The following is a 12,920-nucleotide window of genomic DNA, read 5'->3' as shown; positions in this document are numbered from 1 at the left end:
ACCGTCATGCGGTCGAGATGGACTTCAATGGTCGTTCAAGTGCGGGGTGGGCATCTGGCCATCTCTGCGTGTGCTCTCTCCTACCAATCGCCCAGGGGCATATGCTGACCTTAAACGAAGAGCAAATCCCGAAGCCACCTCCCCAAATGACCATGCACGTTTTCAGGCTTTGGCTTGAAGACGTGAGGGCCCCATTTAAAGACGCCGACTGGGAAAAAGTTCGGCGTGGGCATGGGCAGGGCGAAGATGTGTGCGACTCATGGGATGGCGCCGTTGGTCAATAGGCGTCTCAAGTACACAACGATACTTGGAAAACGGTTCCAGATCTGACCAGTGGGCTCAGTGGAGACCACTTGGAAACAGTTGGGCAACCGTGGTCCGACAGAGCACAATGACTACCGATTCCTCCCTTTGTCGTAGTACTTTCCATTGTCTAGAGCACCGGTGCCCAGTACCCGACCGCTGTCGACTTGGGTAATCTACTAAGACGTCATTTTCCGCGTAATGCACTAGAAGCTTCCCAAAATTCACCTTGGGAAGCTTCTCGTCTACCCGACCTTCAGAACGGACAATGTCCCCTTTGAAACTCAATGGGACAAGCTGGGATTGTGTATCGAGTATCACTAAAATCTGAATTCCATTACTTTGTATCGGCCTTTTTCATCAGGCCCACGTCTTATTCTCAAAATAGGCAGAAGAGAGAGACCCTCGATGAGGGAAAATTTCACCTGCGCCCAGAGTGATTCCCGGGCTCCACATGATTGTGGCACGGGGAGAAGCGTGACCTCCTAGGTAGCATCTAGTTCCATACGAGGCAACGCCATGGACGAACCAGATGGCATTACGTCGAGTGGGTACTTTTTCTTTGTTTTACTGACCTGCGTCTAATGGGTTTCTAGGCCACGGTGAGCGGCACGCTCAATTAAGGTTTGTTGGGGCTTTCTTAGTTCCTGCCCCACCGGTGAGGTTTTCTTGCTCGCTATTCAGGGGTATAAGCCTTGTAGTGGGTTTTTTCTTGTTTAATTCTCGCATATTTCTCAGCTTCGAGGCGTCGACACAGATCTCGTGTGATTGCGCTATTTGTGGTCTTGGAAACACTGCGCTTGCGAGGGAGTGAAGAATCAAACGTGACCTTCCGGATTACTCTATGGATGGATAAGGCCAGAACGAAAGGGTCAAATCTCCATGTTGGGGTGGAGAACCGCTGAATGTCTCCAGGCAATCTGGCCGACCAGAACCGGTAGCCATGGTAAACTGAGGGTAACGGTGGGCAACATCCTGGCTGGTACCGTGTGCTCAAGACAGAATATCTCAGTCATCGAGAGCCTGTCGGTTAGGAGAACAGAGAAAGTTATCGCTGTGTTTTGCCATGGTGGATACTGCTATCTTGAGGGCCAGGCGGTTGTGCTCGTAGCGATAGAAATGCCCGACTCTGTACTCTCTGAGTTTAATCACATACTATCATGAGTAGTCATGTTGCTTTCAGCTATGATAGTCCGTGCTATTACAGCACCTGTGTTATCGACTTCTACATACATCACCTGCGTTGCTTCTAATTCGGGTCATATTCTTGCTTCAGACAGTGAAGTCCATGCATAGCGGGCTCGGTCAGATAAGAGAATGTTGCGTTGACTGTTGATGATTGATGAATTTCTGACCACAAGACGCGAGCCCTGTCATAATCGACCGTGATTCTGTGCCTTGACCTGCTACAGTACCGAGATTAGGTTAGCTCAGCTAGATGGCCGGGCGTTTGAGGAAAGCTCTTGTTGGAAGCCTCTGTTCTCGGAAGCACCGTCAAACGTTGACCTGGGTTATATCAACGAGATTGATGCGCGGGTTTTCCATGGAGGCAATAATCAACCTCCAATCTCTCCTCATCTCAAGTGACTCGGCAAAGTATGATGTTCAGTCGGAGGATGAGTCCATTCAATTGGGTGATAGCAGTGCACAATAGGCCCTCGAAGAATGTCTGTCTGAAGAGTGCCTGTCTGGTAGCTGGGTGAAAGACCTCGCACCAACAAGGTCCTCTACCCAGGCTCTGTGCAAAGCAGAGCCCGGTTGGGTCAGAAAAGGGAGGTATATGGTTCGAACAAGGTGCAAATTTCTAAAGATGACCAGCGAGGGCTGTGCTTGACTGAAACCACGGCTTCCCTGCTGGTACGCGAACGGTCGAGTGGAGAGACAAAATTGCCCGTTCGTTTCGACGAATTTTCACCGGGTAGCGAAAACTTGAATACCCCAGATCTGCTCTGTCACTCTACTTGCATCATCATACGGCATCACGCTTAGTTGGAATCGACGAACTTGTAGGTGACCGTCTGTTTCTCATCCAAAATGTGGTGGGCCCTTTGAGATGCCGGATCGCGGTCTACTATAATTCGTGCCTGGGGATCTGGATGTCCTGCAGACCAAGGGAAAGGGCAAGTGGAGCCGGTGGAAAAGTGGTGAAAAACTCCACCGGGTGGGCAAGATCAGGTTTTCCATTCAACCGTTTTCTTTAGAACGGGTACGTGCCATGAGAAGTTGCGGGACATTGATATGTGCGAAATTGCCCGGCTAGTATGGTGTTCCTAATCAGGTATAGAGCATCACGCTTGGCATGGAAGTGCGCGGTCTATAAAGTCACCTTCATAGACCCATCAACGGCAGCCAGCTTTCGTGCGATAGTGTCCCGTCCTCTAACCATCCTTTTTCTCGAAGTATTGTAAGGGATTTCCATAGGTGTGACTTTTCATTTCCTACGCTTCCCTAGTCCTCTTACTGGAGTGAGAAGGCTGACCCGGTTTGAGGCCGAGTCGACACCTCCAGGCCCAGTGAGGATAAGGCATTGTTGGGGCAGGAGATATTTCAACAGTACACCCGAGCCTTACTCACAGATACTAGTCTGCTTGAGTGGGAGTTGCAGCAAGCCTGCGTACCCACCAAATGACAACAAGAGCTCGTTCTGACTTGTTGCCACGAGCTACGGTTTAGGAGGTGCTTCTACAGGTAAGCGACCAATTTTTACAGATTTTTGGCTCCTTATTAGATTGGGCAGGATGCATCCTCCGCGATTCCGGCCGGGAACATATTCGGTTTCATCTCCCGAGATTTGCGTATGGAATTCCTACTGCACCGCTTCTTCTCCACCGCTTCTGCAACGGCATGCTCATGTTCTCTCCGGGAATCTGTGTATACCAGCCCGGACCTCTTCTTCCGTTGTCCAGGCGAATTCGTGTGTTCGTCGTGCAATCTGCCGTTGAATTGTGAGTCCAAATACCTGCCCGAAGTAGGCAGAAATTTTCAGCTTATCGGTTTCGGAGACGCCGACTTTAGAGGGACATCCAATTCGGAGTCGCCTCACTGCCTTCAGCTCGGCTCCGTCGTTTGACGGGAAGCGGGAGAGTAATTTCGGGTAAATGCAGACCAGTGTTTCTCCTAACAATCACGTGTGATAGGATGCGTCTCCGCTTTTCGCGTGTCCACCTCAACTACGGTCCCAATACCCAGACTTGCTAATTTTCGAAGCATGTTGGAGAAGGAAATGGACTGATTGTTTGCCTCGTCGTTGTGCGCTCTGCCCTTGGAGATGATCACGGCACTCACCCAGATGCTATGGATATGGCCGTTGAACACAAGTAATCTGGTGAGCCAGAGGAACGAAATGATGATACGTGTTTCTTGCAATCGATATCCAAGTGGGAGTGCGGTTGTGGTTTGCTCGAGAAGCCAAAAACATCGCTGACCGCTCCTATAGGACGATTTCTGTACTGCCAAAGGCAATCCTGAACCTCTGCTGCACGGTCCCGATAAGGTGGGACATCCTTGGCGAATATAGCCGATAGATGGACGATATAATCTGGACGTCTACTCCGCGCAAGTTGGCGAGAAATATGGGCGAAGCTGTCCTCCAGCGCCCAGAACACCCATCATCTACTATGACAATACGACTCTAACAAAACGGCCAAATCATGTATTGCAATTCTAGCTACCAATGGCCTCTATCACGAGAGCAATTGGTAGGCGTCTCCGGTCTGTCCCCTTTTGATGGTCATCCACTGACAAGAGAGACGTCACACTACTCGGGACCCCAAGCGATAGCATGGAACGAATTAGCTCTCAAATGTATCGGCGAGATGAAGTACTTGTCGGCAAGTCCACAGCAAGGAGGCACCCTCGCGGTGTATTTAAAATAGAGAGGGAAGTACGGACTTTTCACTTGTCGACGAGCTCCGTTGGGTACTAACTGCATAGTGTTGAACTCTCAAAGGCTAGATTATACAGTAGCGTCGTTACGCAAATCAGTAGTCAATGAGAGAGGTAAGCCAACTCACTGTGTTTGGAAAGCGTACTTGCTCACTAACTTCCTGGTTGTACAATTTCATCTCAGCAAGATCGTACAATGGAAGCATCCTCTACAGTACCTATATAAACGGATGGTGAGTATCGAGAGTGATGCAATTGAAATAGTTGACTCCACTTGTTAAGGATTGGAAGGGGGATCGAACTTTTCTGATTACTACATAGCAAATTTAGGTTTCTTCAAACCAGCGCATTTTGCGGGGACAAATGAGCCTAAACCGACGTGTAGGCCTGAGGCATCTATGAACTCCGGCCGAAGGGGTGAGTAAGCTGGTAAACAACCCGACACGCAATTCTCTCCCGACTCTATTCCCCGCGCCGGATAGAGCCTCCTCCCCTGTTGAGTTGCTTTCGCTCGATTATCGGCCGAGCAACTCTTTCGAAACGGGATGGAGGAAACAATAGCCGAATTACGACGTCAGATTGAAGAACGACAAAGGCTGCGAGAAGCGGCAGAGCGCCGTGAGGAGGAGGAGAGAAAGGCGCGAGAAGACGCTGAACGTCGAGTGCAACCCAACTCCCTGTTTCGCCTCCTCGATCGCTGCCACAGTTCTCTCTCCCAAGCGATCCGAGTTGAGGCAGATGCCACCCTTACTACTCAGGGCGACGCGGCGATCCAGTGAACCGACTCTACCCCAAGCACATCGTCCCTTGGCGTGACTTCCCCCAACTACAGGAACTGATCTGGGACAAATTCGACCGTAATAATGCCTTTACCACGCGCCCACTATTCCCCTCTGATACCCAAATCGATTATGTCGTCACGAATATCCAGAACAGACCAATCTTTTCGGAAGCGTCTCTTCGGAATTTTGAGCGAGACACGGTGGACAACTTTGTTGAAAAGGTCATTGAGGTTTTGCGAGACGATGAACCCCTTCGAGATGAGTTTGGAATCCAAGGCCGAGTCACCTTCTATGATCGCGCAAACCCGTCGGAAACTATGCTCGAGAACAGCCTAGAGCAAATGAATCTCGAGGACGCGCAGACACCCCAACGACCGGCGAACACGAGGCTTGGAAGAGGCCCAGGACGAGGAAGAGGAGCCACGCGGAGACAGACGAGGGATGGCACTGCGCGACGACGCAATCGGCGCGCCGACCAGTATTGCGTGCACCTTGTGGCGGATGAACGGCAATACCTGGGTATGCAGTGGAGTTCGAAGCGCCACACAAAGTGACCATCCCCGAACTGGTGGCGGGTCTACACCCGATAGATCTGGATCGCGATGTCATTGACCAAGAGGGCGACACGTTTGGTTTTTATGCCACCCGCCTGGTCGCGGTCGTGGTCACTCAGATATTCTCATACATGATCGACAGTGGCGTTCGATACGGCTACATCTGCACCGGGGAGGCTTTCGTTTTCCTTCACATCCCAAAGGATGACCCCACCATTATTCAATATTTCTTGTGTATCCCGAATCAGGATGCGCAGGCGGATGTGCAGGCGGATGATGAAGTGCGCCTCCACCGGACCGCCATCGGTCAGGTGCTTGCGTTCACGCTTCAAGCGCTGGCCGTCGAACCTCCGACTCAAGAATGGCACGATGTGGCACACGACCAGCTAACAACCTGGAAGGTCGAATATCTTGACGTGTTGAGAAAAATTCCCGAAACTCTCCGTAAAGACCCGCCGGCGTCTGATTATCGGCCCTCTCACTGGAAACCAGATCGGAAAATACACAACACACGCGCTCGCGCTCGCGTTCCCGCGCGTTGTCAACCGGGCGCACCTACACCGAAGCACTCGTCCACTGAAGGCAGCGGCAGTGATCAAGAATCGCATTCGCCATCTACCGCAGTCGCGTCGCGCATCCGACCGAGCCGCGGCCAAGGCAACCACCGCCAGTCAACCCGGGGAGGTGAAGGAACACGAGCCGGCCGACACCACAAACAGACCTCTCGAAAAGACGGGCCTTCTACGCGACCATACTGCACCATTGCGTGCATCCGCGGCTTGACTAACCGAGAACCACTGGATAAAAGTTTCCGCAACTGGAAACTCCACGGTGGTTCATGACACTCCATCGGACCGCAGGAGTTCACACGCCAGCTACATCGTCAACTGGCCCGAGATCGGGAGCTTGGCTTCGAACAGCTGCACGTGTGTGGTCGGACAGGATATCTCATCAAAGCCACCCTCCTTTCCTGCGGATACACGGTGATCATGAAAGCGACGACTGTGGAGAAGCAGCATCGCCTTCAAACGGAAGTGGACAATTACCACCGGCTCCGGAACTTGCAGGGACAATACATCCCTGTCTGTCTTGGGGACTTTAAGCCTCGCGTTGCATATTGGTACCACGGCAAGCTAATGGCGCAGATGATGATCTTGAGCTGGTCTGGAACGCGGCTTCAGCATGCCGTCCATGATGGGAATTCCCGCTTCTTTCAGCAAGAGCGCGACAGAGCTCTGGCCGTGCTCCGGTCGCGTGGAGTTATCCACTGCGACAGTGAGTGGCGTAATATGCTGTGGGATGACCTGAGTCGCCGCTTGGTTGTCATTGACCTGGAGGATGTGAAATGGTTGAAGCGCGCTAGGGCCCTTGAATCCGTCTCTGCGAATATGCGGCGAAGTCGTTGCGGCAGAGCGATGAAATATAAACCCGGCTTGGAAAGAGTGGACATTCCGCAACACGGCAGTACCTTAAGCTTGTAACAGTGTGATCGGAAACGTTGCAAAGCATTCCGCCACAAGACGTCGTGGCTTTAACTTACACCGAGTACTAAATACACATTTTGCAACACGAACCCTACATGTTGCAAGAGCGCGACTGCACAGCAGGCTTGGGCGGCGGAATAATCTACACGACCTTCCCAGGCTTTGCAGCTAGAGATACATCCCATCAACCATCCCCCGTTGACCGGACTCCTTCGAAAATTTTTATTCGATCCACAGCTAGCTCAAGTGCTTGGAGATCACTTGGTTGGCATCCGCCTCAGCAAGATCATGTGCGATGGCCACGATGTTTTTGATCTGGCTCAAGTTAGCAAGTGAGGGGTGAACAGCAGCGCTCTGGTACCCACCCCGCGTCCATTTAGAGCCAAAGACTACAATTGTCGAAGGTTGTCGCTCACCACAACAGGTCCTTGCGTCGTACATGCCCTGGACAGAATCGTTGACCAGAGATCTCTGCGAACTCCCTCGATAAGTTCTCATAGTCAATGGTCAAATGGGTCCGGGCGAGAATTGCATCTTCAAACTAGATACCCCGATTCAACGTCAAGAAAAAGTCTCCTAATATTCCAGCTTCCGGAGGAAGATGGTCACAAGGGGATTTTGAGTATCGTGGTAAGATGCACGCTGCTCCATGAACGTAGCAATCTCATCCAAGCGAAGCATGGCATCAAAATGTTTGTCGATCTGGGATACTGCTTCATGCTGTTGCTCAAGCGCATTCGAATCGCCGTGGTCGACTTGGCGTTTCCATCAATTATGTTGTCGAACGGTACCGTCGGTATCAGACTCAGGGTGGTTTTCGCCAATGACAAGAGCAAGGTCTTGGTTTCTGGAGGGAACGAAAAGCAATTGAATGATTCGAGTGTTCAGTGAGCAAGCGGTGTCGCTGCTGTGGGATTGCGCAGTCCTGGCTATTCATATTCTCCGCATATTGGTCGAGCTCTGCGAGGAAACGAAGGATGACATATTACTCAATCTAAAGATACTCCAGACTCCAGCGGGACCACCAAATAAAGGCTTTCCGAAGGGTCTGGTACGCCACCCTCGTCTTCGCCTCTCCTGATAGTGTCGAACTGCGCAATGGAAATCATCTTCTGGTAAGTTCCTCCCGTGATCGAATCCATGCTTCAGGCGTAGGCGATCATTGACAATGTTGGTAGGTACGTTGGCCAAGGTCCCGCATACAAAAAGTGCTAGCCGACAGAATACTTCTCTAGTTTGCGAACTATTCAAGGCGAAAAGTCTACTGGGCAGTTCTTCAGCTTTGCATCACACGTCGCCCAAGCGATAGCATCTGCATACAGCATGCAGGATCTGCGTCCGAAGGAGGTCGAGTGAGAGCATGCTCGGGCTGTTAAGGCTCAACTATGGTCTTTGTGTACACGCACTGAAGCCGACATTGGGTTAAATAACTTTTCCGCTACCCATTACAAGATACACTTCTTTTCACAGACCTTGACGTCAAATTCGAGAGTGGCCAATTCATCGCCTTTGTCAATCCATCCGGCTGCGGAAAGACAACCGTGATATCTTACTAAAGAGATTCTACAACCCTTACCAACCGATAGTTCTTATCAACGAAACCACGACTCTTCGAAAGAACCATCCGCAACAATATAATCCTCGGACTCAGCAATCCTGAGTTCACCGAGATCAATCTGATTCAAGCCTGCGAGGACGCAGATATTCACGATCCCATTACCTGCCTCCCGGATGGATAGTCGACCTATCGGGCATCAAGGCTCATTCATTCCTGGGTGAAAGACAACGATAATGCCCTGGTTTTATGCAGGTATTAGTACGCAGACCATTCCTCTACTCGATGAAGCGACATCGAATCAATCTTCACTCTAGTCCCAAAAAAAAAAGGTACAGGCAGTACTCAGGCGCTTGGCAGCGAGGAGATGTATGACGATTGTGGCAGTTACGCATATACTGGCTACTGTACCGAAAGCGGACACGGCATTTGTCTTTGGTGTAAGCCCGAGCAGATATGGGTTCAGGTCGTGGAGCTGGGAAGTCATCAGGAATTGCTACGGGATAACGAGATGTGTTGGCATACGGTGAGTATTGACTTGATTTTCTATGTCATTGTGCTTACTGATTGATTTCCAGTGTCAGGACAATGCCCTCGATCGATAATTGTATACTACGTGATGTCTCTCCGTATAGGTGTCAGTGTGTTCAGAGAATCTGTCTATTAGATGTTGCTTCATCATACCCACAGTATCATGGATTGATAGGCAGATAAAGGAACCACCCTTCTCATCTACGCTCTCTCATTATACTCCGGACGAGCCTCAGAAGCATACAACACGTCTCATTAGTCCATCTGCTATCCAAAGCCAGTCTCCTCTACTTCCCATGATTCCTAGCCATCTGCACAGTTTTCTTTGGAACGCCACGAAACTCAGCGCTACTTGCTCGTTTTCTGCTCTTGGTAAGTCTCGTCTTCTCACTAGCCTGCGCCATTAGGGCCGTACGCGAAAATTCCCCATATACCTATATAGGTCGCCAGCATCAGAAACGGGAAAGAGAGGAGGCGAAAAAGAGCCCCACGGTAACCCATACCAATCGCACACGGGACCCTTTGATCCATTATTCCTGCTCGAACACCCTTGACTGTGAGGCAGACCGGGTGTGTTGCAATGATACCATTATCGTCGGCAGAAACGTTAGGAGAGAGACCATTCGCCGGCGCTCACGTTCTGATCGCAGAGGCACAAACCCAGAGGTGCTCTCGGTATTCCCTCCTCTTTGCCTTAAACAATGATCGGTGATTGTCCGCCGGTTATTCCAGGCTCGAGTTTGCTGGGGCACTCGCTGCTGTTGTTCCTCGTTCTGGCTTTCTTCCTCCGGCTTCATAGCTGGAGTTTGCCCTTCCTGGTGGTAAAGCTGTTCCCAAACACTATTTGTTTAGTTCGATTGCAGTCTGCCATTGCGCAGTGTTGGCTGAACCACTTGGTTTTGGTCTTCCCGAAAGTGACTCTGACGGGACGTTTGAACGTGGCGGTTTTCTTATTCATATATGTACATGCTAGTTTATCTGTGTGATATTAATCTAGTATACGGTATTTAATTAGTCTTATATACTTAATCTAGAATTGAACCAACACACTCACTTCTTCCTATGATAATCTTTTATACGGCTGTTGGATATGTTTTGCTGGGAGTATTATTCATTTCTTTAATATATCTTCCTATATCCTCTAACAAGGCTTTTGTGGTGGCTGTTTGAAATCGTGTTTGCGACCGGCGGAGAAAGCAACGGGCGGGTGACAAACCAAGATGTCCGACAGTACTTCAACAGCTTCAGTGAGGCACTCAAACACCAGACCGAAATAATTGAGACAGTGAGGGCGGAGGTCCAAGAACTGAAAGCTGAACAACAGCTCCTGCGAACCCACAATAAGGAACTACAGGAAGAAATCCAAGCCCTACGGGCCAAATTGGAAGCACAACCGCTGAACGCCCCCGTGAACAGATCCTGGGCGGAAGTGGCTGCTGGCAACCCTCAGCCAGACCCAGCGAGAACCGTTCCGCGCCCCAGGAAGGAACCCAACTGTGTCCGAATTAGTACCGCACCAACCCTCGATCAAGATGTTGACAATGACCGATTCTTGAGAGCCCTGCCCACTAAAGCAGCGAACACACACATCAGGACCGCCCTGCTGAACGCGGAGACCACCAAAGAGGTGCAAGTCGCGGGCATTGGTACTACCAAAACGGGGTATGTCATTCGATTCCGGGACACCCAGTCAGCGGAGACAGCCCGGAACAGCACCGAGTGGCTGGAGGAGCTGGGAAACAGCACCAAGGTAGTGAAGCCCCGGTTTGGGATCGTGGTTCACCGAGTCCCAACTGAGGACTTTGAACTAGAAGGACACAAGAAACAGGGGATCGAGAAGATTATGGCTGAGAATGACCTCCATAACAAGAAATTCCGGGCCGAAGATATTGCATGGTTGAAGAAGAGGGACATGCCTCTAGGGAAATCAGCCTCGATGGGGGTCTGGTTAGACTCACCGGAGGCAGCAGAATGGATTATCGATAACGGATTGTTAGTGGGGCAAAGGTTCATCGGGAGCGTGGAACCCTACCGGGTGGAGAAGAAGAGGTGCCACCGCTGCCAACAATTTGGCCACCTAGCCTGGTCATGCAAGGAACGAGTGAAGTGCGGACATTGCGCGGGTCACCACGACCATCGTCACTGCTTCCCAGGAATAAGACCAAGATGCTCAGACTGCAATGGAGAACACCCAACAGGCGATCGGGCATGCCAGGCATCCCCTAACCCCAGTCCATCCCAATGACAGCAAACCTTCGCATCATACAGTTGAACATCATGAAATCGAGGGCAGGGATGGAAGCCCTCATCAACGACCATCAAAGCCAGAACCTGGACCTACTTCCGACTCAGGAACCGCCAAAGACAGCATACCACACCCATGTTAACCACAGTGCTTGGCGACTCTACCGACCGACACACCCGGAAATACCTCGGTTCCGCAACCTCTATGTCAACCGGAGGATCTCCAAATCATCACACCGCCAAATCCACTGCACTCACCCAGACGTAGTAGGCATCAAAATCTGGACTTCAGAACTACAGTACCTGGTATTCTCAATCTACATCCCGCCAATAGCGATGCATGAGCCGTTCGAAGCCAGCAGCGCCCAGGAGATACTGGAGGAAATCCAGAAAAATATCCAAGAACATACAGAGCAGAATAGCCGTACAACAAAACTTATCTTAGCAGGCGACTTTAACCGTCACCACCCTGCATGGAGCCATCGCGCGGTCCATCACCGCTTCGCACAACATGCGGAGGAACTGATCAACTTCTTTCAAGCCCACGAGCTACGGTGGTGCCTGGCCAAAGGCGACATAACATACTGGTCCCTTAATCAACCGGGAAAGACATCAGTTCTCGACCTCACGCTTACCAACGATGTAACACGCTTGATCAGATGCCAACTCTACCACGACCACTGTGGGTCAAACCACCGAGGAACATATTCGGAATGGTATCTCCAGGCAGAGCAAATTAGAAAGCCCAAACCGAGAAGGGCGTATGACCGAGCTGACTGGGCCCGAGTAGGGCAAGATATACTAAGACAGATCGACCCACCTGTGAATATTCAGTCGGCCCAGGATCTAGACTACGCGGTCAACAACTTAATCAACTTAATCCAGACCACAGTAGTTGCCCTAGACCGACATGTGCCGGTGCAGGCCCCGTGCCCATACTCGAAGCGCTGGTTCACTACGGATCTCAAGGCCCAGCAGATTGAGGTTAACCCGATCCGGCGACGGTGGCAAAACAGATGCGCCCTGCTAGGGCCTAACCATCCAATGACGAAGATACTTTTCGAAGAAATGCGGCAGAAAAGACGAGAGTGGACCAGAGAAATTGAGAAAGCAAAAGGTAGACACTGGAAGGAATTTCTTGACAAAGCCGGCGAAGGCCATCTGTGGAAAGCGGCTACTTACATGCGCCCCCGGGATACCTACATGAGCATCCCCACCCTCAAAGTAGGCACTGAAGAGGTGACAGATAACCAAGGGAAGGCAGAGGCATTCCTGCAAGCCTTCTTCCCAATGATGGCTGAACCCGAGCCAGAGGAACTGGTGAACCCCGCGGAGGAGCTACCATGGGAACCGATTACCGAACAAGAGATCTACCGGTCGCTCAGAGTGGCCAAGGGGACTACAGCCCCTGGTAGAGATGGGATCCCCACGCTTGTCTGGGAACCTTGTGGACCTACCTTAAAGATATTATCACCACGATCTTCACGAAATCAGTGGACCTGGGCCACCACCCCAGACAATGGAGGCAAGCGCGGATTATCGTGCTGCGGAAACCAGGCGAACCCGATCTCACTGCTCAATA

General features: G+C 51.1%; 12 protein-coding genes across 12 annotated transcripts; 8 read left to right on the top strand and 4 right to left on the bottom strand.

Moving 5' to 3' along the window:
- The first annotated feature begins 248 nt into the window (after positions 1–248).
- Positions 249–574, top strand: BDQ94DRAFT_155308 (uncharacterized protein). Its single transcript, XM_026768444.1, has one exon. The coding sequence runs from the start codon at positions 260–262 to the stop codon at positions 476–478; it is 219 nt and encodes a 72-aa protein (XP_026619612.1). The 5' UTR covers positions 249–259; the 3' UTR covers positions 479–574.
- On the top strand, positions 528–838 carry BDQ94DRAFT_155305 (uncharacterized protein). The gene has a single exon (XM_026768443.1). The coding sequence runs from the start codon at positions 591–593 to the stop codon at positions 741–743; it is 153 nt and encodes a 50-aa protein (XP_026619611.1). The 5' UTR covers positions 528–590; the 3' UTR covers positions 744–838.
- Positions 839–979: 141 nt separating this feature from the next.
- BDQ94DRAFT_155304 (uncharacterized protein) lies at positions 980–1,294 on the bottom strand (the record flags this gene model as incomplete). Its single annotated transcript, XM_026768442.1, has 1 exon — positions 980–1,294. A coding segment is annotated over one exon (315 nt), but the record flags the coding sequence as incomplete, so codon positions are not given.
- Positions 1,295–1,443: 149 nt separating this feature from the next.
- BDQ94DRAFT_155302 (uncharacterized protein) lies at positions 1,444–2,164 on the top strand. Its single transcript, XM_026768441.1, has one exon. The coding sequence runs from the start codon at positions 1,742–1,744 to the stop codon at positions 1,955–1,957; it is 216 nt and encodes a 71-aa protein (XP_026619609.1). The 5' UTR covers positions 1,444–1,741; the 3' UTR covers positions 1,958–2,164.
- An 877-nt stretch (positions 2,165–3,041) lies between these two features.
- BDQ94DRAFT_155301 (uncharacterized protein) lies at positions 3,042–3,871 on the top strand (the record flags this gene model as incomplete). The annotated part of the gene is made up of 2 exons (XM_026768440.1): positions 3,042–3,229; positions 3,336–3,871. A coding segment is annotated over one exon (188 nt), but the record flags the coding sequence as incomplete, so codon positions are not given.
- Positions 3,585–4,367, bottom strand: BDQ94DRAFT_177413 (uncharacterized protein; the record flags this gene model as incomplete). The annotated part of the gene is made up of 2 exons (XM_026772896.1): positions 3,585–3,806; positions 4,317–4,367. The coding sequence occupies 2 exons, from the start codon at positions 4,365–4,367 to the stop codon at positions 3,585–3,587; spliced, it is 273 nt and encodes a 90-aa protein (XP_026619607.1).
- A 366-nt stretch (positions 4,368–4,733) lies between these two features.
- Positions 4,734–7,109, top strand: BDQ94DRAFT_177411 (uncharacterized protein; the record flags this gene model as incomplete). The annotated part of the gene is made up of 4 exons (XM_026772895.1): positions 4,734–4,893; positions 4,947–5,464; positions 5,503–6,358; positions 6,422–7,109. The coding sequence occupies 4 exons, from the start codon at positions 4,734–4,736 to the stop codon at positions 7,003–7,005; spliced, it is 2,118 nt and encodes a 705-aa protein (XP_026619606.1). The 3' UTR covers positions 7,006–7,109.
- On the top strand, positions 6,991–8,578 carry BDQ94DRAFT_155278 (uncharacterized protein). The gene is made up of 4 exons (XM_026768438.1): positions 6,991–7,845; positions 7,985–8,054; positions 8,093–8,123; positions 8,187–8,578. The coding sequence occupies exons 1-4, from the start codon at positions 7,699–7,701 to the stop codon at positions 8,221–8,223; spliced, it is 285 nt and encodes a 94-aa protein (XP_026619604.1). The 5' UTR covers positions 6,991–7,698; the 3' UTR covers positions 8,224–8,578.
- On the bottom strand, positions 7,244–7,739 carry BDQ94DRAFT_155286 (uncharacterized protein; the record flags this gene model as incomplete). Its single annotated transcript, XM_026768439.1, has 1 exon — positions 7,244–7,739. The coding sequence occupies exon 1, from the start codon at positions 7,504–7,506 to the stop codon at positions 7,246–7,248; it is 261 nt and encodes an 86-aa protein (XP_026619605.1). The 5' UTR covers positions 7,507–7,739.
- BDQ94DRAFT_164343 (uncharacterized protein) lies at positions 8,369–8,668 on the top strand (the record flags this gene model as incomplete). Its single annotated transcript, XM_026769990.1, has 2 exons — positions 8,369–8,429; positions 8,499–8,668. 2 exons carry the CDS (start codon positions 8,369–8,371, stop codon positions 8,666–8,668), a joined length of 231 nt encoding a protein of 76 aa, XP_026619603.1.
- Positions 8,669–8,861: 193 nt separating this feature from the next.
- Positions 8,862–9,245, top strand: BDQ94DRAFT_155270 (uncharacterized protein). The gene is made up of 2 exons (XM_026768437.1): positions 8,862–9,089; positions 9,142–9,245. The coding sequence occupies exons 1-2, from the start codon at positions 8,931–8,933 to the stop codon at positions 9,166–9,168; spliced, it is 186 nt and encodes a 61-aa protein (XP_026619602.1). The 5' UTR covers positions 8,862–8,930; the 3' UTR covers positions 9,169–9,245.
- Positions 9,246–9,624: 379 nt separating this feature from the next.
- Positions 9,625–9,891, bottom strand: BDQ94DRAFT_164342 (uncharacterized protein; the record flags this gene model as incomplete). The annotated part of the gene is made up of 1 exon (XM_026769989.1): positions 9,625–9,891. The coding sequence occupies one exon, from the start codon at positions 9,889–9,891 to the stop codon at positions 9,625–9,627; it is 267 nt and encodes an 88-aa protein (XP_026619601.1).
- Between the last annotated feature and the right edge of the window lie 3,029 nt (positions 9,892–12,920).

The sequence above is a fragment of the Aspergillus welwitschiae genome (genome assembly GCF_003344945.1).
Source record: "Aspergillus welwitschiae strain CBS 139.54b unplaced genomic scaffold BDQ94scaffold_101, whole genome shotgun sequence".
Classification (NCBI taxonomy): domain Eukaryota; kingdom Fungi; phylum Ascomycota; class Eurotiomycetes; order Eurotiales; family Aspergillaceae; genus Aspergillus; species Aspergillus welwitschiae.
The sequence above is the reverse complement of the archived record's forward strand: the minus strand, read 5'-3'. Positions and strand labels throughout refer to the sequence as shown.